A 24638-nucleotide genomic window follows, 5' to 3' on the forward strand; every position below is an offset into this window, starting at 1 on the left:
CAAAAAAATTGTTTGTTTTTAACAACTTTTGCTAAAGTAGATTTGTTCCGACATTGTCTGCAATTATGTTTGTGGAATTCTTAGTCTACTGAATAAAAATTTGTAAAATGTTTGGGTTTGAAAATTTAGCCTAAACAAAGTTTAGGAAATAAAATATAATTAATTTTAGAAAAAAAAAATCAGAATTTAAAGCAGATTTTTTGCTGTTGTAGCAGATTTTTCTTCTGTACCTGCGAAGAAATTTCTTTACATGTATGAATACAGAAAAACCACTGACCCCCATGACAATGATACTGGCATTTTTTAAGAAATATAATTTGCGAAATTACGCATAGTGTATTGTGGCTCTATACAGAAAAGATTATTAACATTATTCATATTTCCGGTTTTCAGCACAAGGTCATAAAATCGCCAACCAGAAAATACAATTAATAGAAAATGATGTTACAACACCAAATGTTGACTAAATTTTTAGGAAAGTTGCATTATAGACAAGTCTGGATATTCTTGAGAAATGTATTCCATGGAATGCGATGAATGGAAAATCTTGGTGGATAATTACACCAAAATTTCGTAAACCGAACCAAAATAAGCTTTCGTTTTGAAGTCAATCAGAAGCCTTTTTCAGATTCGGCGGTTCTGAGGCTGTGAACCGAAACTAAGCTGACTGAAGATATTTTCTACAAATGATTTTTATATGAATTCATAAGTAGGAATAAGTTTGGAAAAAAAGGTAAAAATTTGTCTTCAGCATAATCGCTTTCGGTAATGGACTGCGTCTTACATACTTTAGGAAATTAGGTGTGTGGGGGTTTATACTATCTCAGAAAAACGGATTACATTTTTTTAGTATCAAATCTTCCTTCCGACGCTCGGATCCGGCTATAAGATGGTCCTTGGGTTGAACATAGAATCAACACATGTGTACTGAAATCAAAATCAGAATCTCGATATTTCTATTATCTCAATTTCTGAAAAAAATTGTACTTTACAACAACACTGATCGATATAGAGCAATTTCTATGGCGTTTAATGATACGTGGGTATAGCATGAAAGGTGGATGAGAAGTAATTTCTTTCACGTTAAGACAAGGTAGAAGTCAATACTGCCCTCAAAAGAACTCAAGGTCATTTATCGATACACAATGCAATAACTAAAAACTCTCACTGGAAAATATTTGAATGTGATAAATGCACATTGAAAATAACTGGTGTAACTTTTCCAATTAGATTTTTTCCCTTTATCGCATAGTGAAAATATGACGATTGCATACACTTTTGTAGTCACTTATCTATGATGGTCTTTCCTTTTTCCTATAAGAAATAATCACACATCGTATCAATGGAGGTCGTCATAATGATTTCTCATTCTCTTGTAAATGCAAAAGTCTTACGAGAATAAAACACAACACTTGCCAACTTACCCAAACCATATTTGTAGAAAATATCCTCGACTGATACTATATTCGGTTGTTGGGTGGTGGTAATCGTTGAAGTTTGAGGCTTTGGGGCCGATGGTTTCGTAACAGATGCGGGTGCGGGCGTTACTGGTGTATCTTTTTTTGTTTCCTTGACAGCAGCTGGTTTTTCTTTGACCGGTTCCGCTACCGGAACTGGCTTAGCTGCCGCAGCAACAGGCTCAATGTGTGGTGCAGTTGGAATGAATTTTGGTTCTTCTGCTGCCTTGGGTATTTCAGCCTGAACAAAATCATCATCGAAATCGTCAGCATCTAAATCCGTGGTTCTGGGATCTTGCAATTTAGCCAAAGGAGCTGTAAAATTGTTAGCGCCGGAAGCTTGGGAATCTGGTGTAGCTGTGCGTGCTTCTTTGAAATCACCCAGAAGATCTTCACTCGAAATGAATTTTTCATTGTCCTGTTCTTTCAAAGCATCTCGGGCCGGTAGTTTTTTGGCCGGCGATGGATTATTGGAAATGGAAGGTGAGTCATTGTCGGAATCTTTATTGGAAGCAACAGCTGTGGAAGTTGCAGTTTTGCCAAAGGTTGTCATTGCCGGTGGCTCATCAAAATCGAAGTCATCGTCATTGAATTGATTGTTGGCCTTTTGGGCAACACCTTCGACTGGAGCTGAGGGTTTAAAACTATCACCGGTGCCAAAATGACCAAAGATGTCATCCACAGCCTGTGATGCCTTCTTTTCAAAGTCCTTGGCAGCATCACCAGCACCGGCTATGAAACCACGTTCAGCATTCATGAAATCATTGGTAAGCGAGGCCACACCTTGTTTTGCATTATTTGTGCTCTGTCCCAAAAAGTCCTCCAAGTCATTGGCATTCTTTGAAAATTTAGCATCTAATTGCTCTTGAGCTTCCTTGGCTCCGGCAGACATACGTTGTACAAAAGCCTGTGGATCCAAGGGATCAGTATCCAGAACTTTGTGGTCGTTTCCTCCAAAAACTTTATTATCCATAGTTTCGCCAAAATCACCCAAGATATCCTGGGCCTGTTTCTTGGAAGCATCAGCCCGATCGAATATATCCTCCACGGCTGATGAAGCCTCCTTTTTGATATCGCCGAAATTGAAATCCATTTTTCGTATCTTAAGGATATAGGACGAAGGAGAAGGACTTGTGTATGTGTGGTGCAAGAATAATTTTTCAAAGTGACGTCTATTATTTTTTTCTTCTCTTGGTTCTCACACTTTTCAACACTGTTTGACAGTTGCTCTTTTTCTCTTTCTGTCAGGACCTCTTTTTTTTCAATGAATAAATTTCTCCCCTTTTTGATTTGAGTATATCTCGTTTTCACAAATCGTTATAAATCAATAATTCTGGTTTCAAAAATATTTAATATAAAATATATGGATGAATTTGATGTCCTCTGTTCCTTTCCAGATTTACACAATAATTAGTTTATTAAAAACTTTTATCGCACCCGCGTCTCGTAGTCGAATCGAACTCTGACAATGTATAGTTCTCTTTTGCAAATAGGAAACTGGATGTGAATGATTCAACAACACGTACAATACAACCAAAGAAGTCAAATCTGAACCAGTGATGGGTAAATTCAAATTAAAAAGAGCCTTTGTACGAAAATATCGCAGTGCGATATTTATATTGTAGAAAATATCTTTGGACCAAAACATATGTATCTTTTACTAGTATATGAATTAATTGGAATGGAGTTTCAAATCATTCATAAATAAATAATAGTATTTACCTTTTGAAAATAAAATAAAAAGCTCACACAACTTGCCGTCACAGTCATTGATGGGATTTACAATAATACCGTTTTTAGTACCTAGAGTAAATTAGTATCAACTCTGTAATATGTCAGCTGATCTCTATAGTAATGGTCATGGAGCCATTTCACTTAAAAATAAATAATGCATTCTCACTATTCTCGAAATCTATATCTATATTTTTGGAGATTATAAGTTTATCCGGACGTGCCCGTAGACATATCACTGATATTGACCACACTATAATTTATGTTCGAAGACATAATCTATACTGCAAATTGTTAATGTCGTTCGATAACATATACATATATCGATATTTTTGTTAAGGCCGATAATTCGTGGTGTTTAGCCACACTACAACATTCTTTACAAACACAGAGATTTCTTCGCCATAAACTTATAGTGTGAACGGCGCATAATGAAATTATATTTATTGAATTCTAAAAAGGATCTTATATTAGTTTTATTTTCAGCCACAAAATAGTATTTTTATCGAAACTAATTCGCTATTACGTTTCTAAAAAACAATAGTTGTTAAATTATGAAACCGACCCCGTTTTGTCGGCGGCGGCAGACACTAAATATTTGCATTCTGGGGCAAAAATGAAGCCAATCCACTTTTGTTGGCGGTCGGTGACACTAAATTTTTGCCTTCTGGGGCGGCGCTTGACGTCTAATGCGCTGTTCACACTATTAGTTTATCCGGACAAAATGTCCATGTTTGTAATGCGCTTTACAGATTATCAGTTATTCCGGACGACAGTGCTCGTGTCGAACATATCCCATATATTGTGCACATTATAAGTTAAGTCCGAAGGCATAATCGATACTGCTGCATGTTTATGGGATCGATAACACATTTACCGATTATTTAGTCATCGCCGACAAGTCGTATCGATCCGACACACTGTAAGATTCTTTACAAACACCGACATTCCGTCCGGAATAACTGCTAGTCTGTAAAGCGCATAACGAATTTCACAATGTGTCCAAACTCTACGAATTGTAGGCGGTATCGATCACATTAACAAGTTGCAGTATCGATTATGTCTTCCAACATAACTTATTAAGCGCACGTCGCATAAGCCTGTATCTGTATGTCGAACGAGCTCCATCGATTGACTGAAATAGAATGAAATTATAACCAAAAAAGAGTCGATCGATAGAGTTCGTTCGACATACAGACTGTAAATTCGTATATTCGGCGGCGGATATTTATTCATTATGATATCAAATTGATGTTATCGGAATGGTTATGAGATTAGTTGTACAACCAATTTTACAATCAAATTTACGTTTCACTCATGCGCTTTATGCGCTTTACAGACTATCAGTTATTCCGGACGACAGTGCTCGTGTCGAACATATCCCATATATTGTGCACATTATAAGTTAAGTCCGAAGGCATAATCGATACTGCTGCATGTTTATGGGATCGATAACACATTTACCGATTATTTAGTCATCGCCGACAAGTCGTATCGATCCGACACACTGTAAGATTCTTTACAAACACCGACATTCCGTCCGGAATAACTGATAGTCTGTAAAGCGCATTACAGATCGTCAGTTATTCCGAACGACAGTGCTCGTGTCGAACATATATTGTGCACAATATCAGTTAAGTCCGAAGGCATAATCGATACTGCTGCATGTTAAGGGATCGATAACACATTTACCGATTATTTAGTCATCGCCGACAAGTCGTATCGATCCGACACACTGTAAGATTCTTTACAAACACCGACATTCCCTACGGAATAACTGATAGCATAAAGCGCGTCATATCTTCAGAACAAGAGCAAGATTTTTGCAAATTTTTTATAGAACCTTGATACTGAACGATTGGTGAGGGATGGTTCCAAATGTTTCTGTTTTGAATAAATATTTTTGATTAATTGGCGGTTAAAATTGAATCGAGATGAGTCGACGCACAGTGGGGTTTTTGATGTCAAAAGTGGGAATTAATTCGAAGTAGCTTTCTCTGTTTAAAGGCCGGTATGCACCTCTAGCGAAAAATTTCATTCCCATAAGAAATGCATTGCTATTTATGCTAACGAAATTTTCGGTAGCGTTCAATTTCGTAAGCTGGTACGCACCTCTAATGAAAATAACAGGGTTGTCAAAAGCATATTTTGGCAGCAAACATTTAATTTATTACAATCATTGTGTGCGTAAAAGTTTTAAAAGGTGTGTAAATAATAAACAATTTATTTGAGGAATATTTGGAACATATATTAACAATTTTTAAAAGCGATTAGCTGGTTTAAAATTTGTTGTACACAGCCCTGTTTTTTTGTTGTAGACTTAAATAAATTTTCTGTAGCAAAAATTTATTTAAGTCTACAACAAAAAAACAGGGCTGTGTACACAACTTTTAAACCAGCTAATCGCTTTTAAAAATTTTTAATATATGTTCCAAATATTCCTCAAATAAATTGTTTATTACTTACAGACCTTTTAAAACTTTTACGCACACAATGATTGTAATAAATTAAATGTTTGCTGCCAAAATATGCTTTTGACAACCCTGTTATTTTCATTAGAGGTGCGTACCAGCTTAAGCTAGGTACTATGTTTATTGGCACGAAAAAAAAGTCCCTAAATCATTCTTTCGCGTTGAAAAATGAGAGTGTTGACAATAGATTTCGAAGGAAGAAAACAGCCATTTTGGAAATTTTTCGCGTTTATTTCTCCGAAATTTAATTGACAACATCGCCAAACTTCATAAAATTATTACATATGTATACGCAGCAGCTGATTAAATTATTTACACACACGCATTCATGATAATTGTTTTGAAAAGTTTTTTCTACCAGTTTTTAAATTGTTTTGCAACCATACCTCACACATCACTGGACACTAATAATTGTTAAGAATATAACGCTAGCCGCTCTACTCCTGGTGTCTTACCACATTCGGCAACAGCTTTAACGACATGTGGTACATTGTCGTCTTCTTCAGCTTTTCCAAATGAATACCGTCAATTTGTAACGCCCATCTAACAAACATATAATTCCGGTGTTATGCTAACTTTTACATCATGCGCAGCAATGGACTCATTCATCAACAAACTTAATTCGTTGGTGTCCACAATATCTACACAATCGCATTGCAATACCAGCGGACAAGAGTGTACTTATGCCCATGCTGTTCCCGCCTCACTAGCAATTTCAAATCCAGTGGTCACCACCACGGTTCCCCCAAAGGATAATAACGCCATTTCATTTGCCAATGTTGTTACCTCGGGGGGAACAACATCATGGGGTGACCAGTTAAAACACGTACACCATACAATAGCTATAGTCAAAGTGAAACTTTTTGTTCAATCAACATAAGCCTATAACTCACGTTCAAGGGTAGTTCCTAAGCAAAAGTCACTGTTCCCGACTTATATTTCGCAAGATAATTCGTCACAAAGGGATGTTAGTGTTCTATACCAGGAACTCTTCGTTGACTGAAATTAATACATTGAGATGCAAAGTGGCTGGTTTACTGAAGAATGTTTCTTGTTATACTCTCCCAATGTATAATTTTATAACTATTTCAATCACGTTATAAAATTCAACCAGTGTTTTGAATCGATAAAATGCAAGATATATGCACAATTAATTTTTGCATTTTATTTTTGGAACATAGCAATTTATTCTTGTGATTCCATTCGTAGCTACCATAGTACTGCAACATCAATCGCACTGCCTTCTTTATAATTACGATGCACGGCCAGCATTTGTGTTTATTATCCCTATACCCAGTAAAAAGAAACGATTGTAAAATGAAATTCACTAAATAGAACTTTATTTTGTTAACACTTTTCTATAAATTTCATGTTATGTTCATTATTTCTATTCTATTATGTAGTAGGGAGCCGCTAGATGGTGGCTTTATTACGAAAATACCACTCCAAGTTATTTTTATTTTGTCAATCGATCTTATTGCATTTTTAAATAACAATGCGAACCACATTTGTATTGTAATTTCACACAAATCATTTGAATAAATAAATTATTTCTTAATTCACATTGCAAATGGCGCCATGTTTTGAAACTAACTAATCTCAACATATGGAAGGATTTAACACGATCTAATTAGGGACTGTGCGCTTTTCGTCAGTTTTTCAACTCGAAAAAAACAAAGTACCACAAATGAAAAAATATTTCGGTAGTTTTTCGCATTTTTGGTTTTGTATGAGATTTCGCTGCGGAAACCGAACATAGTACCTACCTTTACGAAATTGAACGCTACCGAAAATTTCGTTAGCATAAATAGTAATGCATTTCTTATGGGAATGAAAGTTTTCGCTAGAGGTGCATACCGGCCTTTATAGTTTTAACTTTTTTCGGCCAAATTCACTAAAAGACATAAAACCAATCAAATTTTAAATATTTTTTAGTCCACATTTTATTTGTTTTCCATTAGTTAATTTGCAACAAAAAAAAAGAGAATGAATATCTGCTTTTTGATCTGATTCTTTACAATTATTATCATCATCGTCAGTAAAATTACTATATGTATCATTATCATCAACACTGGCATTTTGATCACCATCAAGATTTGACTCAAATATCAACATTTGAATTGCTTCCATAGGCAAATTGTGTGGTTTCTTCTCTTTTAATTTCTCATTTCTGATATAACTGGATCCGAAGTATGTTAATTAACAGTCTTTTAAATATCTCTTCATTTGACTTTTCCATAGAACATTTTCGCAAAAAATGATCTCTAAAATTTTTAAAATCTTTGTTTCTAGCTTCTTGCGCTTCTTCCGACAACTGTCCAATTGGAAGTAAAGCGTGGTTAATTATTTCTGCTCCAAGTAATAAATATTTGTGAACAGTTGGGGACATATAGTACCAGGGGTTGAAAAATGTATTTCCATTTAATTTCAAAATGTGCAAAAAAGTGCAGACAACTTTTTCATCTATAGGCCGGTACTCTGTTCGGTTTTCGCGTTGAAACTCCATACAAAATTAAAAAATGCGAAAAACTAGCGAAATTTTTCCATTTGTGGTACTTTGTTTTTTTTTTCGAGTTGAAAAACTGACGTTTATAGCATGGCGCCATTTGCAATGTGAATTAAGAAATAATTGTTTATTAAAACTATTTGTGTGGGTTTATAACACAAACACGGATTATATTTTTGGTTCGAAACTATACAAAGGATCAAAGGAGCAGCAGATCAATTACCCAAGGAAAATAAAATGTTAATTTTGTAATAACAAACAGCAACCACCAACTTAATTCAATATCGCTCCCTGTAAAAAAACGCTCCAAGTTACCTAAATAAACACCGCTTTCTATGTGCGAAATAATGGTTTCTATAAAAATTTTTCGCAAGAATGAACATAGTACCGGCCTTATGCTTTCAAAAGAGTTTATTGTTTTAGAAAAAATAAACTTTTTTACTTAATTTGGCTTTATTCACAACTATTTGTCGACATATTTCTCGAAATCCTCTAATTTAAAGACTTAAGGTGGGTATTAAGATCGAGTTTAGCCGCTAAAAACGTCATTTTTTCACGATTACTTTTCTTTAATAATCCATTTTAAGGAATACAAACTTGGTGAAAATTTGCTTTGGGCTTTTCCCCATCAAGTTATAATAAAATTTGCAACAAATATGTATAATTTCATGCATTTTTCTTACTGATTTAGTTTTCACTTTAGCAATTTTAGCGGCTAAACTCGAACTTAATACTCACCTTTAGCCGCTAAAGGTGGGTATTAAGTTCGAGTTTTTTCACTAAAGTGAAAACTAAATCAGTAAAAAAATGCATAAAATTATACATATTTGTTGCAGATTTCATTATAACTTGATGGGGAATAGCCCAAAGCAAGTTTTCACAAAGTTTGTATTCCTCAAAAAGTGTTATTAAAGAAAAGTAATCGTGAAAAAATGACGTTTTTAGCGGCTAAACTCGAACTTAATACCCACCTTTAAATAGTCATTTTTTCACGATTACTTTTCTTTAATAATCCATTTTAAGGAATACAAACTTTGTGAAAATGTGCTTTGGGCTATCCCCCATCAAATTATAATGAAATCTGCAACAAATATGTATAATTTTATGTCTTTTTTTACTGATTTAGTTTTCACTTTAGTGAAAAAATTACGATTTTAGCGGCTAAACTCGAACTTAATACTCACCTTTAAGGTGAGTATTAATTTCGAGTTTATCCGCTAAAATCGCCATTTTTCGCGATTACTTTTCTTTAATAATACTTTTTAAGAAATACAAACTTTGTGAAAACTTGCTTTGGACTATTCCCCATCAAGTTATAATAAAATCTGCAACAAATATGTATAATTTTATGCCTTTTTTTACTGATTTAGTTTTCACTTTAGTGAAAAAATGCGGCTAAACTCTAATACCCACCTTTAAATCAAATGGCCTTGCAAATTGCTTGCTTTCAACTTTTCAAATTTTCCAATAGGTTTGAAGCATTAAAATGAAATTTAGTTTGAAAAGTTGTTGCTAATATATTGAGAAATTGTTGCTAACGTGTTGAATTCTAATGTTGAGGGTAATGTCTGTTTTTTGTTGAGAACGTGATTTTCTCAACAATTTCTCAAATTGAATTCTAATCTAATTCTTTGAAAACATGTTTGAAAGCGTATTGAATATGAGCATTTCTCCAATGCTTGTGTTTTTGGGAATCAATAGAGAACTCATGGCAAGCTACCCATACATTTATTAACGTCCCACCAATCCATATAAAATGGAAAAAATGGTACCAAACAGTTTGTAAATTTATCAAGTCTGGCACAATTGTTTGACATTTCCCACCACTATTCACCACGGAGCTCTCGTGGTTCCCTCATCAGTTCAACTCAGTTTGTGTAAAAGTCAACACCTTCGAAGTGAGAGAGATATTCTATATGCAGACTAGTTTTGTTAGCGAAAGAAATTGTTGAACAATTTTAAGGTGTTCTCCATTTGAATGAGAAGGTTCGTTTGTCGCGAAGTTTTACGCAGAGTTTGAGAATGGGTAATCCGGAGGCCTTTACCGAAAACTGCATTATGTCCACGGGAATAGAACAACAATCGAAATATGACCAGGAACAGGAACAACTACTACACATGAAGAAATTCAATGCGCCGGCATACCGAGAAATTCGTACACGGAAAAATAAAAATGGTATCAAGGCTGGTGTGGCCCTGAACGGGAATGGTTTCAAGGTAAAAATCATTAGAGCTGCTCGAAGTGAGTGAAAAAGAGGACACTTACTTTACTCATGTTGTGTTCCAAAATAAGTGTGTTATATGCCATAATATTGCCAATAATGGTGGCTTTAATTTAGAAACATTCCCAAAATGGAGAGAATCAAGAGAAAAAAAAAAACAAAATATTCCAATAGCTCAAGACGTCATGCTAGATGGAACTTTTTTTTATTTTTTAATTTTGTTTTGTGTGCCCCCTTGATCTTTGTTGGTTATTTCTTTGGGTCATATTTATGGTATTACCAGATCAAAAGTATCAAATGTTGTGGACGAGACCAAGTGAAGAACGTGAAAAAATCGATTGGTTCCATTATCAAAGTGCCAAATTTTATTACTGGTAACTGAGACATGTGCAAGTCTAATGTAAATGGGTCATAAAACCAGCTCCATTAAGTTTCCTATTTCCTTTCAACCAAAATCTGGCAACTGCTTCCGAAGTGCTCATTGCGGTTACGCATTTTCAGCCTCTGCTACTGCGAACTTGGGCGTGCTCCGTGCTCGTATCCAAAATAATTGGACATTCCATCTCAAATATGAATTTCTGTACGTTGCATGTTTGTATTTTTGTTGCTAGAGTCTTCCATTGTAATGGAACTATGTCAAATGCACAAATTTGGAAACAAATTTAAGGTGACCATTATATGTTTTCTTCGTAAGCCTTAGTAAATTGTTGTGTGTTTGCCTTTAACCGCCCATAACTAAAGGGGGTGGTTATTATGTTGTTAGGTGTGCTGGAGCAAAGAAGGTAAATCTATGGGTGCCGACAAGCATAGCTACGTAATAATGTGTTCTCTGTAAACAAATAAAACATTATTTGTCGTTTCTTTTTTGTATCGGATAGGCATCGTATGTGCTTCAAATGCCCTATATATTTGAAATATAATAGAGAGCTTTGACGGATATATTTTTGATTTTCCTTAGCATGGTCTGATTCCATTTCTCGTTAGGATTTGGTTTTAGGAAAACGGGTTTATTTAATGCAATAATCAATAAATGTCATGCCTGTTTGTTATCTTATCACTGAATAAGGTTTTCCAGTTTTATGTTTGCCTTCAACGAGGTCCGTTGTAAAAGTTTTCTTGAATGAACATAAGTGTTAGGGTTTATTCTAGGGATACAAAAGTGGAAGCCCGTTTTTGCTATTAACCGACTTTTGTTATCTCCAAAATCGATATCGGTGTTTGCATGTTTTTATAATCGAATCGAACCCATGTTCGGCCAAATGAAAAAGAAGATTTTAAGTTAAAAGCTGATTCAATATCGAATTGTTTTGCGTTAATATCAATGGTAGGTGGCAGCCCGATGTATCAGGCTCACTTAGACTATTCAGTCCATTGGGATACCACATTGGTGAACTTCTCTCTTATCACTGAGTGCTGCCCGATTCCATGTTAAGCTCAATGACAAGGGGCCTCTTTTTTATGGCCGAGTCCGAACGGAGTTCAACATTGCAGTGAAACCGCTTAGAGATACTTTGAAACACTCAGAAATGTCACCAGCATTACTGAGGTGTTATAATCCACCGCTGAAAAACTTTTTGGTTTTCGGTCGAAGCAGGAATCGAACCCAGGACCTTGGGTATGCAAGGCGGGCATACTAATCATTGCACAACGGTGGCTCCCTTCGCTTATGGACATCATATGAGTGTTCTTTGTTCACATATGAATTTTCGTTGGGAGATCTTTTTCTAGCACGAAAATGCCCTAACTATTGCCCTAAATTTGTATCTGCACCTTAGTATTCCCTTCAAGTTCAGGTTAACTGAGGGGCGTTTAGGATCTAAAAGTCCCATCTTTAATATAACTCCAGACATAAAACAATGTATTCTCTTAAAAGTGGAAATTGTCATCAGATTTCTCTGAAATTCGAAATCAAAGTATTTAAAAAAGAGCATCTATCAATTTCACACGAATTGTTTTAAATTCCCGATTTTGGCGTTCGTCCGAATTCGAAATTCTGTACACCATGTTTGCTAGAGAAGACGACAAAGATAATAAATTTGATTAGGAGTCATACAGACCAATGACCCATTTATTTATACTTCTTGAGCTCCAAGAAGCCAAGAGTCCTGATCTTTTTTGAAGAAGAATTTCTTTTGATAATGCACTTTGGGCATAAAGGCCATATCAGATTTATTAGAATAACTACTTCCATTAAAACGATATGGGCTTCGATGAGTACAGTGGAACTTAGGATAGAGTGTCACTGCCAAAAATAATTTACGTATATAAATTACACTAGTTTACACTGAAAATGTAAACTTGATGGAAGTCGACTTTTCTTATGTATTTTGATCTGCTGAATTCGAAAGAAAAATGTTAAAAAATTTTGTATGGAACAGTTTTTGAGATATCCCGTTATTTTTAGTTTTTTCGCTCTTTTTTCACTAAAAAAATTATATCTCGAGTTAGAAATGTCCGATTGTTGGTACTTAAATGAAAGGTATTAAGATGACGAATAATCGTGTATGTGATAAGTTAAGTGGTTCAAAAAATATCGGTGCGAAAAAGCCAAATTTTCAAAAAAAATCGTATTTTACGATGGACCTTTTCCGCCATTAAAAAAAATATAATAAATCGAGATATAATTTGTTTAGTGAAAAATGAGCGAAAAAAAAAAAACTAAAAATAAAGGGATATCTCAAAAACTGTTCCATAGAATTTTTTTTTAATTTTTTTCGAATTCAGTAGATCAAAATACATAAAAGTTGCCTCTCATCAAGTGTACATGATTTTTTTTTGTAAACTAGTGTTATTAACCCTTTGACGACGAATGGGATATATATGTCTCATTTCGTAGTTCCCCTATAAAATATACATTTATTAACCAATTTTCAAATAAAAAAAATCCATCGACTTATAACACATGTATGGAATTATACATTTATTTTGGATCATTTGTGCGGGGTAAAGTGATAAATATAAAAAATACGGAAATTTTCACTAAGTAAACTTTCTCTATTTCAAGTATTGCTTGCCTTTTAGTATAACGTGTATCGGTTACATACTTTTTCTATTAAGGAAATGACACTGACATATGTTTGCCATTCGACCTCAAGGTAAAACAAATTGGCGATCAACACTATGTATGGATAATTATCACTATTATTATCCCACAACTCCTCTTGGTTTTTGGGAAAAATAACACTTTTTTCACAATAAATTTTGGTTTGTTTAATTTCGTGTACATAGACACAAAACCATGTAGACACGGTCATGCACACTTCCTCAGTCGAATGTTTTTTTCTGTTTGTATTTTACAATGAAAGCAATTATATAAAATATGTTCAAAAAAATTTTTTTTCTCACTATATACATACCTTTGAGGATGAATACCCCATGAAATTTCTCTTAGAAGGATTTTTTTCATATTGACGATGTTTTACTTAGTAAATAAGTGTATTTTCAATAAAAAAAACTTCTTTTATCGAGAGACTAATTCTTCGTCGTTAAAATGTTAAGTTCATGGTATGGTAATTCCATCAAAATGAAAATAAAAACTGCTACGATGATCGTTTAATTGAAGACGATGTCAACTTGTACTAAGGATTACCTTTTCCAAGATACTGGGAAGCATAGATTGAGAAAGGTATATACCTCTCAAGTGAATTCATAACGATGTTGTTCGTCCAAACACCGTAGAAAGCGCCTTTGTTTTGTTTTACGACCTTTCGAAAAAACACCAAATTTTCCGAAATTATATAAAATTCTTCAGACCTTTTTAAACGTAACTTTAATTTACAATTAATTATTATTAAGGAAGATTAAGGAACTTGATTAATAGAGTCATTGAAATGAAAACGCCAAATACAAATCTATACACACACGCCTTACAGTACATGTTTCAGTTCGGGCCAATTAACCATTCCACAGCCTTTAGTATAGATCTGGCTGGGATAGGTAACTCAATTTTGGGTCCTTTATGCTAACTTCTTATGGAGAAAACATATAGGAATTGTTCTCTTACAAATTGAATCATCTTTACTCCCACTGTGCATCATCTCTTCATATAGCTCCAAATCCCTTAACCTTTATTTTTAAACTACTAACAGTAAACTACCCCAAGATACTCGGGGTAACATTCGACAGCCTCTTTAGGCAACCGAATGTAAGGGTTGATCTTCACCTTCTAGAGCGCGAGATCCAGCGTTACAAAAGTGAGCCTCTAGATCAGGCAGCATATCAGACAGGTCTGAACAGGATTCATAAGGATACTGTAGCTGAAGCGATGAGAAGCTACAACGTTAATCGGAGTCCGACCACCATAGACAATATAACATATAGATGTGCCATGGATGTCAAACTATGTTTGACAGTTCCGAAGATTAAGAATAAACAAGAAAAATAAGAACACGCTTACAATCTCTTTCGTTTTCCTTCCAACTCCTTCCAATTTTACACAAAATTAGAACGTTTATGATGCACCAGAGGATTTATAAATAAATTAATATATTAAAAGTTCATATTTGAACAAAAAACTGTGACCTAAACCGCGAAAATACGAAATTAATTTTGAGCAGCATTGCTCTTTACGAACAACACAAAACCAAATGCACGAAAATTAATGTTTGGGACTGACTCTTTACGAAAAAATCAAAACTTAATTTTTGGAACTGACACATTTTTTTAGAGAGAATAATGGATCATCTATGTATTATAATGTCTATGCGACCACCGCCCATAGCACCGGAGGAAAGAGACCTCCCACGCCAGCACAATTAAGATCAGGCAAGTGCAGCCGCCTCAATTCCTATTTACCAGTGATTGATAGCAGCGTAGCTGACGTGTGTCCCATCTGTAACCAAGGGGAGCCACCGTGGTGGAATGGTTAACATGCCCACCTTGCATACACAAGGTCGTGGGCTCGATTTCTGCTTCGACCGAACACCAAAAAGTTTTTCAGCTGTGGATTATCCCACCTCAGTAATGCTGGTGACATTTCTGAGGGTTTCAAAGCTTCTCTAAGTGGTTTCACTACAATGTGGAACACCGTTAGAACTCGGCTGTAAAAAGTAGGTCCCTTGTCATTGAGCTTAAAATGGAATCGGGCAGCACTGAGTGATAAGAGAGAGAGAAGTTCACCAATGTGGTATCACAATGGACTGAATAGTCTAAGTGAGCCTGATATATGGGGCTGTCACCTATATCCTAACCTAAGGGCCACATGACACTCGTCACCTCTTCGCTTGTCCAGCTAAACCTACCTGACTAACCACCAGATCACTCTGGACGCACCCCAACCTTGTCACAGAGTTCCTAGATGTGGTACCAAAGCTTAGAACGATTTTAAAAACTGTTACAACAATAACAACCAACACTAACCCAAAGATTATAAATTGTAGGAAGATGGGAAATTAGCTACTGAGGAGATCGAACCATTTATTATATAACAGATTGGCTGATAAGCCCCCGGTCTAACAAAGACAAAAAAACACTTTTTTTTGTCAAAATTCGTTTTTATTATTCAACATAGTTCCCTTCAAGAGCGATACAACGATTATAACAACCTTCCAATTTTTTGATACCATTTTGGTAGTACTCCTTCCGTTTTGCCTCAAAATAGGCCTCAGTTTCGGCGATCACCTCTTCATTGCAGCCAAATTTTTTCCCTGCGAGCATCCTTTTGAGGTCTGAGAACAAGAAAAAAGTCGCTGGGGGCCAGCTCTAGAGAATACGGTGGGTGGGGAAGCAATTCGAAGCCCAATTCATGAATTTTTGCCATCGCTCTCAATGACTTGTGGCACAGTGCGTTGTCTTGGTGGAACAACACTTTTTTCTTCTTCATATGGGACCATTTTGCCGCGATTTCGACATTCAAACGCTCCAATAACGCCATATAATAGTCACTGTTGATGGTTTTTCCCTTCTCAAGATAATCGATAAAAATTATTCCATGCGCATCCCAAAAAACAGAGGGCATTACTTTGCCAGCGGACTTTTGAGTCATTCCACGCTTCGGAGACGGTTTACCGGTCGCTGTCCACTTAGCCGACTGTCGATTGGACTCAGGAGTGTAGTGATGGAGCCATGTGAACATTTTTATTCTGATATAATTTATGTATAATGAAATTTCTATATAATGCAAGAAATTTCTGGCCCCGTCAAGATTTATTATATGGAAGTTCGTCTTTATTTAAAATCAAATTTTTAAAATAAATCAACTTAGTTACATACGTGACGGTGGCGATAAGATATTGCAAACCCTTGCAACCTTACCTAGAAAGCCTAGAAGGCTTTCTTAGTTTCGAACAGCTAATAATGATGTACTCTGTGCACACATGATATCCTGAAATCAGTAATTACAACATATCTGTCCCACACATGATAAGCTATAATAATAAACTTATCACAGGCAATATAATTTCATTATGTATCCCAGCAAAAATATTTGGAAATTCGCTGCCTAATGAGAATAATCTTCCGGTTCTCAAATTTATTTCCAATATTTTGATTCTTTTATATATCGTATTATTAACAAATCAAATATTCTATTAGCGCACGCGTAAATACTTGACAAAATCTTACAATTTGACCGAAAATGAAAACATATTATCTTTGAGCAACAATTTTGGACCCATCCCTCGATATTTTTAATCTCAATAAGTTCATTTGTATAGCAAAATAATGAGTGATTCGTCATACATCGTTTCAAATAATTTCAATGTTAGTCATTCATACCAATAAGAAAAACCATTCTTCACACTTAACATTGATTCCCTGATATTAGGTACAATTTGTTGGAAAAAAAAAACGTTTATGCTTACATAAATTGCCGATAAAATGAATCAAAAAGTTTTCAATTTCAACGAATGAAATTGCTAAGTAAAATAAAACATTGTAGATTACCAGCTTTTCGTGATGATTGAACATACAAATTTGGTAAGGTTACCAAAATGCATATAATTTAAATTGGTTAATATTTTTTTTAGTTGTTCAACTGAAAATATAAATTGGGATTTTTATCTAATCTTTAGATGATGATTTGCAAGACAACCCATACAACGTTTATATATAATATTATGATCTGCATGTACTGATAAATTCTTTATTTATATAGTATCATAAAAACCGGTTATTAAAAAAAAAAGATTTCTAAAAATTCATTATGTAACATTCATTACACGTACAACCGGTGCACATGATTGGCTTCCCAATAGGGTGATTATACAATATACTCAATATTTTGTACCGTTTTTTTTGTCAATTAAAACAATAGCCAGCACTTACACGCTCCGAAAATTTTTAAAAAAATGTATACATAGTTGAAATATGAGCATGTATCTACAAAATCAATTCTGAAAAATACGTAAAGCTTCAAACAAAGATATTATTTTTATTTAGAGATCTGGTGATCGGGTTGTTTATTATTATTTTTCTATCACTTCATATTTTATGTTTTTTTAATATCCATACAATATTATCATTTTGAAAAGGCGACATCTTATAAAATGAAATGAAATTTTCATAAAATGAAATGAAATTTTGTCTTTGTAACCAGCCGATAAAGACCATATATTTTTATACATTTACAGATTCATTAGATTTAATCTGTAATTGTAATTACCATTAATGTTTGCATATAATGACCGGTATCAGTTTCAATTTTTCCAGAAAAATACACGTTAGAAAAATACAGTCAGAAGTTCGAATGCCCGCGGCGGTGAAATTTTTATATCCACCACCATAGAATGGTGATGGGGGTATAATAAGTTTGTCATTCCGTTTGTAACACATCGAAATATTGATTTCCGACTATATAATGTATATATATTCTTGATCAGGGAGAAATTCTAAGACGATATAACCATGTCCGTCTGTCTGGCTGTCTGTCTGTAGATTGTAATCACGCTACAGCCTTCAATAATAAAGCCATCTTGCTTAATTTTTGCACAAACTCGTTTTTTATCTCCAAGCAGGTCGAAGATGGCTATATCGGTCCATTGTTTGGTATAGCCCCCATATAAACCGACGCCCCGATTTGGGGTCTTAGGATTCTAGAAACCGTATTTTTTATCCGATTTACCTTAAATTGGAAACATAGAGGTATTTTAGGACTATAGATAAGTGTGCCGAAAATGGTGCCTATCGGCCCATGTTTTGGTATAGCTCCCTCCCATATAGACCGATCTCCCAGTTTTACCTCTTGGGTTTCTAGAAACCGTATTTTCTATCCGATTTACTTTAAATTGGAAACATAGAGGTATTTTAGGACCATAGATAAGTGTGCCGAAAATTGTGCCTATCGAACCATGTTTTGGTATAGCCCCCATATAAACCGACCCCCCAATTTGGAGTCTTGGGCTTATTTTGCCTAAAATTCGAAATCTAGAGGTATTTTAGTACCCCAAATAGGTGTGTCGAAAATGAGGTGTATTGGTCCATGTTTTGGTATAGCCCCATATAGACCCGTCTCCTGATTTTACTTCTTGGGCTTCTAGAAACCGTATTTTCAATCCTATTTTCCTGACATTAGAAATCTAAAGGCATGTTAGGACCTCAAACATGTGTGCCGAATGCGGTGTGTATCGGTCTATGGTTTGCTATTGCCCCCATATAGCCCGATCTACCGATTTTTACTACTAGAGCTTCTAGGAACCGTAGTTTTTTTTTCAATTTGCTTGAAATTTGAAATCTAGAGGTTTTTGGGGACCATAAATAGGCGTTCCGAATAAATTGTGTATCGGTATAGATTTTGATATATCCCCCTTATAAACCGGCCCTCCGGTTTGTGGTCAAAATTCTGTAGGTTTTCCAGAACCACAAGCAGGTGTGCAGTTTTTTGTGTATCGGTGCATAGATTTGGCATAGCACCTTGGGTTTATATAAACCGTAGTTTTTATCCGATTTGCCTGAAATTGTACCGGATTTAGTTTTTATCGCTCCATTTGGTAAGGCCTCCATATAGACCGATTTCACTTCTTGAGGGTATAGAAGGCGCTCTGGTCATTAAAGTTGCTTTAAACTGAAAGTAAAATTTCCTAATCTATAGATTTTACATTTCAAATCAGGGCATTATTTAATCATTCCTATATATTATCATTATATACATTATCAAGTAACCCGATATATATTCAAAAGTAACACACTACGACGAAGAGTTTTCAAAGGTAACTGTTATATTTGATTAATGGTGGTGTGTATTTAAGATTCGGCCTGGCCGAACTTACTGCACTATATACTTGTCAATTTTTTTGTTATTACTGCTAATTTTTTCCTGATTTTCTATTTTTTTGCGACATTTAATTGTCCAATTTTTTAATTTTGACTTTAAACCGGCAAATAGCGTATTTTCTAAGACCGGTCCAAAAAACCTTCATCGGAAGTGGAAAAAATTGATGGAGAATCCCGGAATGCTCTTTAAAAGAAACGTTTGTGGAACAACTCCCAATTTTTTGTTGCTGGGTAGGTTAGGGGTATTGTGACAGCCCCTTATTTCAGGCTCACTTAGTCTCTTCAGTCTATTGTGATACAATAGGGGTGAACTTCTCTCTTATCACTGAGTGCTTCCCGTTCTATTTTTAGCTAAATGATGAGGGACCTTCTTTTTATAGCCGAGTCCGAACGACGTTCCACATTGCAGTGCAACCACTTACAGAAGGATTGAAACAAACAGAAATGTCATCAGCATTACCGAAAAGGAAACCATTGATGCTGTGCGCCAACTGATATTGCAAGATCGTTGCAGGATTTAACGTGAGATTGAGACAATTGATAGAACCAGCATACATTCAATATTGCATGGACATTTGCAGCCCGATATTTCAGGCTCACTTACGGTATGGTTACACTGGGCAAATATTTGACAAAAATCGAAAAAGAATTCGTCGCCACAGTCAAACCATCACATATATTTAGCTCATATAGGATACATTACATCACGATAATAGTATTTTCCAAAAACTGTATCCACATATTTTGAAAGTTCTACTGGAAAAAAGTTTGACACTCATTTTGGGCAAATATTTGCCCAGTGTGACCATACCCTTAGACTATTCAGTCCATTGTGTCTACGTTTAGCTCAATGATGAGGCACATCCTTTTCATTGCTGTGAAACCACTTAGACAAACATTCAGAAATGTCACATAGCTTTACACCATTGAATAACTGTTTGTTGTTTGGTCGAATATGGGATTGAACCTATGACCCTTTGGCGGGCATGCTAACCATTGGCTCCTATAAACAATGATACTAATCTATATTAATTCCTCAAATCTATATATAAAATTTTTCAATAAAAAAATATACACATTGAAGATACGGTTCTTCAATACCACATTAAATGGATTTCCATAGAAAACATTTATGTTTATTGAAATTCATATGTCTTTTAGTTCTCTTGTACACTGTAAGATGTGGGAAAAATAGATACAAAGAAATTTCAAATTCCAAAATATACTATTGAAATTATTTGCTTCTCTCAAATTTATTCATTTTCTCTCAAATGATGCCGAAATATTTCTGGACATTCCAATCATTGAACACATTTGATTTCTATTAAGAATCCATTTAACATTGACATTTGTATGAACCACGGTCACAAATGGGTGGCAAACTGCGTTCATACATCAATTAACTCGGAACTCATGACAAATAGATCATCATTTTCACTCAAATACCCCGATCCATTTTTTCAGTAAAAAAAAAAAAAACAAAACAATGTTTTAAATGTATGCGTGCATTGTATATACAAAATGCATATTGTGATTTTATTTATTTTTTTGTTGTTTTTTTTTTTTGTGAGTTTTTATTTGTATGAAGTACTACATTTCAAAACTATTGTTCTATTAGCATATACTCGCTAATGAATTTAAAAGATCTGGTAAATTTTTATTTGTCCAAAGTTCATTTGTTGTAGTGGGCTGGCTGGCTGTTTTCTTTTTAATATGAAAAGAATTAGCTTTAATTTTCTCAATACATAAAACAACAATGATGATGGCCGTCATCAAGTACATCTCTTGAATTTGAGATTTTGGGTTCGCTAAAAGTGTGAAACAGAAACACTTTGTTTAAAACAATTTCAAAGTTATCATTCTAATGCTAATGTGCCCCATGTATAATAACATAACCGAAGAGAATCTAATATTACGGTTGGTTGGTATCTAAAAAAAAACTAAACATTTTATGAATGAAAAGGGATTTTTGCTGGTCGGGATAAAATTAAATTTAAAAATTTAAAATTAATGGACCGCTTAATTTCATCATTGAATCCAAAAAATATTTTTTTCTGTGTAAAATAAAAAAAATATTGGACACTTGAAGGTTTGAAATAAAATAATATTCTGAATGTTTCGAAGCGTATCGATATTCGGTACAAGTCCCTGGTGTGTATCGACGTATGGTAGGAACCGGCCAATTTTACATGGGTTTGTTATTGGCGGGGTAAATTTATACCTTAGACTGCGATTACCACTCGTGTCAAAAATTATCTACCAAAAATTGAAGAGAATTTTACCAAAAATCTACCAAATTTAAAAAATATTATTTTGAAGTTAGAGCTCGACAGAAGCGGTTTTTTTTTGGACGAAGCCGACGTTTTGCAAAAAAGTAATAATCGGCCGAAGCCGATTTTGTTAACATTTTATTTCTATAGAAGATTTTCTCAAAATTGTATTTCTATAGAAATTTTGTCAACATTTTATTTCTATAGAAAATTTTCTCAAAATTTTATTTCTACAGAATATTTTGTCAACATTTTATTTCTATAGAAAATTTTGTCAAAATTTAATTTTTATAGAATATTTTGTCAAAATTTTATTTCTATAGAAAATTTTGTCAAAATTTTATTTCTATAGAAAATTTTGACAAAATTCCATTTCTATAGAAAATATTGTCAAAATTGCATTTCTATAGAAAATATTGTCAAAATTTCATTTCTTTCTATAGAAAATTTTCTCAGAATTTTATTTCTGTAGAAAATTTTGTCAGAATTTTATTTCTGTAGCAAAATTTGTCAGAATTTTATATCTATAGAAAATGTTGTCAACATTTTTTATATAGAACATTTTGTGAAAATTTCATTCAATTTTATTTCTATAGACAATTTTCTCAAAATTTTATTTCTATAGAAAATTTTTTCAAAATTTTATTTTTATAGGAAATTTTATTTCAAAATTTTATTGCTATAGAAAATTTTTTTCAAAATTTTATTTTTATAGGAAATTTTATTTCTATAAAAAATTTTCTCAAAGTTTTATTTCTTTAGAAAATTTTGTCAAAATTTTATTTCTATAGACAATTTTTTAAAAAATTTATTTTTATAGAAAATTTTCTCAAATCTTTATTTCTATAGAAAATTTTCTCAAAATTTTATTTCTATAGAAAATTTTTCAAAATTTAAGTTTTACAGAACATTTTGTCATAATTTTATTTCTATAGAAAATGTCAAAATTTTATTTCTATAGAAAATTTTCTCAAAATTTTATTTCTACAGAAAATTTTGTCAAAATTTTATTTCTATAGAAAATTTTGTCAAAATTTCATTTGTATAGAAAATTTTGTCAGAATTTTATTTCTATAGTAAATTTTGTCAAAATTTTATTTCTATAGAAAATTTTGTCAAAATTTCATTTCTATAGAAAATTTTCTCAGAATTTTATTTCTGTAGAAAATTTTGTCAGAATTTTATTTCTTTAGCAAAATTTGTCAGAATTTTATATCTATAGAAAATGTTGTCAAAATTTTTTTCTATAGAAAATTTTGTGAAAATTTAATTCAACTCCATTTCTATAGACAATTTTCTCAAAATTTTATTTCTATAGAAAATTTTTTCAAAATTTTATTTTTATAGGAAATTTTATTTCAAAATTTTGTTTCTATAAAAAATTTTCTCAAAATTTTATTTCTTTAGAAAATTTTGCCAAAATTTTATTGAAATAGAAAATTTTCTCAAAATTTTATTTCTATAGAAAATTTTCTCAAAATGTTATTTCTATAGAAAATTTTGTTAAAAATTTATTTCTATAGACAATTTTTTAAAAAAAATATTTCTATAGAAAATTATCTCAAATCTTTATTTCTATATAAAATTTTCTCAAAATTTTATTTCTATAGAAAAATTTTCGAAATTTAAGTTTTACAGAACATTTTGTCAAAATTTTATTTCTATAGAAAATTTTCTCAACATTTTATTTCTACAGAAAATTTTGTCAAAATTTTATTTCTATAGACAATTTTGTCAAAATTTCATTTCTATAGAACATTTTTTGTCAAAGTTTCATTTCTATAGAAAATTTTGTCAAAAAATTTTCTCAAAATTTTATTTCTTTAGAAAATTTTGCCAAAATTTTATTTAAATAGAAAATTTTCTCAAAATTTTATTTCTATAGAAAATTTTCTCAAAATGTTATTTCTATAGAAAATTTTGTTAAAAATTTATTTCTATAGACAATTTTTTAAAAAATTTATTTCTATAGAAAATGTTCTCAAAATTTTATGTCTATAGAAAATTTTTCAAAATTTACAGAACATTTTGTCAAAATTTTATTTCTATAGAAAATTTTGTCAAAATTTAATTTCTAAAGAACATTTTTTTGTCAAAGTTTCATTTCTATAGAAAATTTTGTCAAAATTTTATTTCTATAGAAAAATTTTGCCAAACTTTATTTCTATAGAAAATATTGTCAAAATTTCATTTCTATAGAAAATTTTGTCAACATTTTTTTCTATAGAAAATTTTGTCAAAATTTTATATCTATAGAAGATTTTCTCAAAAATTTATTTTGTATAGAAAATTTTGCCAAAATTATATTTCTACAGAAAATTTTCCCAAAATTATATTTCTATAGAAAATTTTGTCAAAATTTTATTTTGTATAGAAAATTTTGTCAGAATTTTATTTCTATAGTAAATTTTGTCAAAATTTTATTTCTATAGAACATTTTGTCACAATTTGAATTTCTATAGAAAATTTTGTCAAAATAGGTTTTCTGTGTAAAATAAAAATAAATATTGGAGGTTTGAATAAAATTGGAGGTTTGAAATAAAATAATATTCTGAATGTTTCGAAGCTTATCGAAGTGGTTTCACACTTATTGTGACATGCGGTTCGGACTCGCTTTTATGAAAGGAGTTCTTCACCATTGAACCAAATATAGAATTGGACAGCACTAATTAATAAGAGAGAAACTCACTACGTATTTGATAATTTAAGTGTTCTCATTAAATATTGGCAAGCACTGTATCTAAGCTAGTCATATATTTTCTTTCCTATCCTTT

General features: G+C 32.8%; 2 protein-coding genes across 3 annotated transcripts in view; one reads left to right on the forward strand and one right to left on the reverse strand.

The window, feature by feature from the left end:
* The window catches only part of Rtnl1 (reticulon), an 86519-nt gene extending 83574 nt beyond the window's left edge, over positions 1-2945 (reverse strand). For both annotated transcript variants that reach the window (XM_075297681.1, XM_075297680.1), the window contains exon 1: positions 1425-2945. In XM_075297681.1, the coding sequence (XP_075153796.1) occupies positions 1425-2550 (1126 nt within the window). In that variant the 5' untranslated portion in view covers positions 2551-2945. The remainder of the gene's footprint in view (positions 1-1424) is intronic.
* A 7075-nt stretch (positions 2946-10020) lies between these two features.
* The window catches only part of lace (serine palmitoyltransferase long chain base subunit), a 28886-nt gene continuing 14268 nt past the window's right edge, over positions 10021-24638 (forward strand). The window contains exon 1 of the mRNA XM_075297688.1: positions 10021-10382. Within this exon, the coding sequence (XP_075153803.1) occupies positions 10188-10382 (195 nt within the window). The 5' untranslated portion in view covers positions 10021-10187. The remainder of the gene's footprint in view (positions 10383-24638) is intronic.

The sequence above is a fragment of the Haematobia irritans genome, chromosome 2 (assembly GCF_050003625.1).
Source record: "Haematobia irritans isolate KBUSLIRL chromosome 2, ASM5000362v1, whole genome shotgun sequence".
NCBI lineage: Eukaryota > Metazoa > Arthropoda > Insecta > Diptera > Muscidae > Haematobia > Haematobia irritans.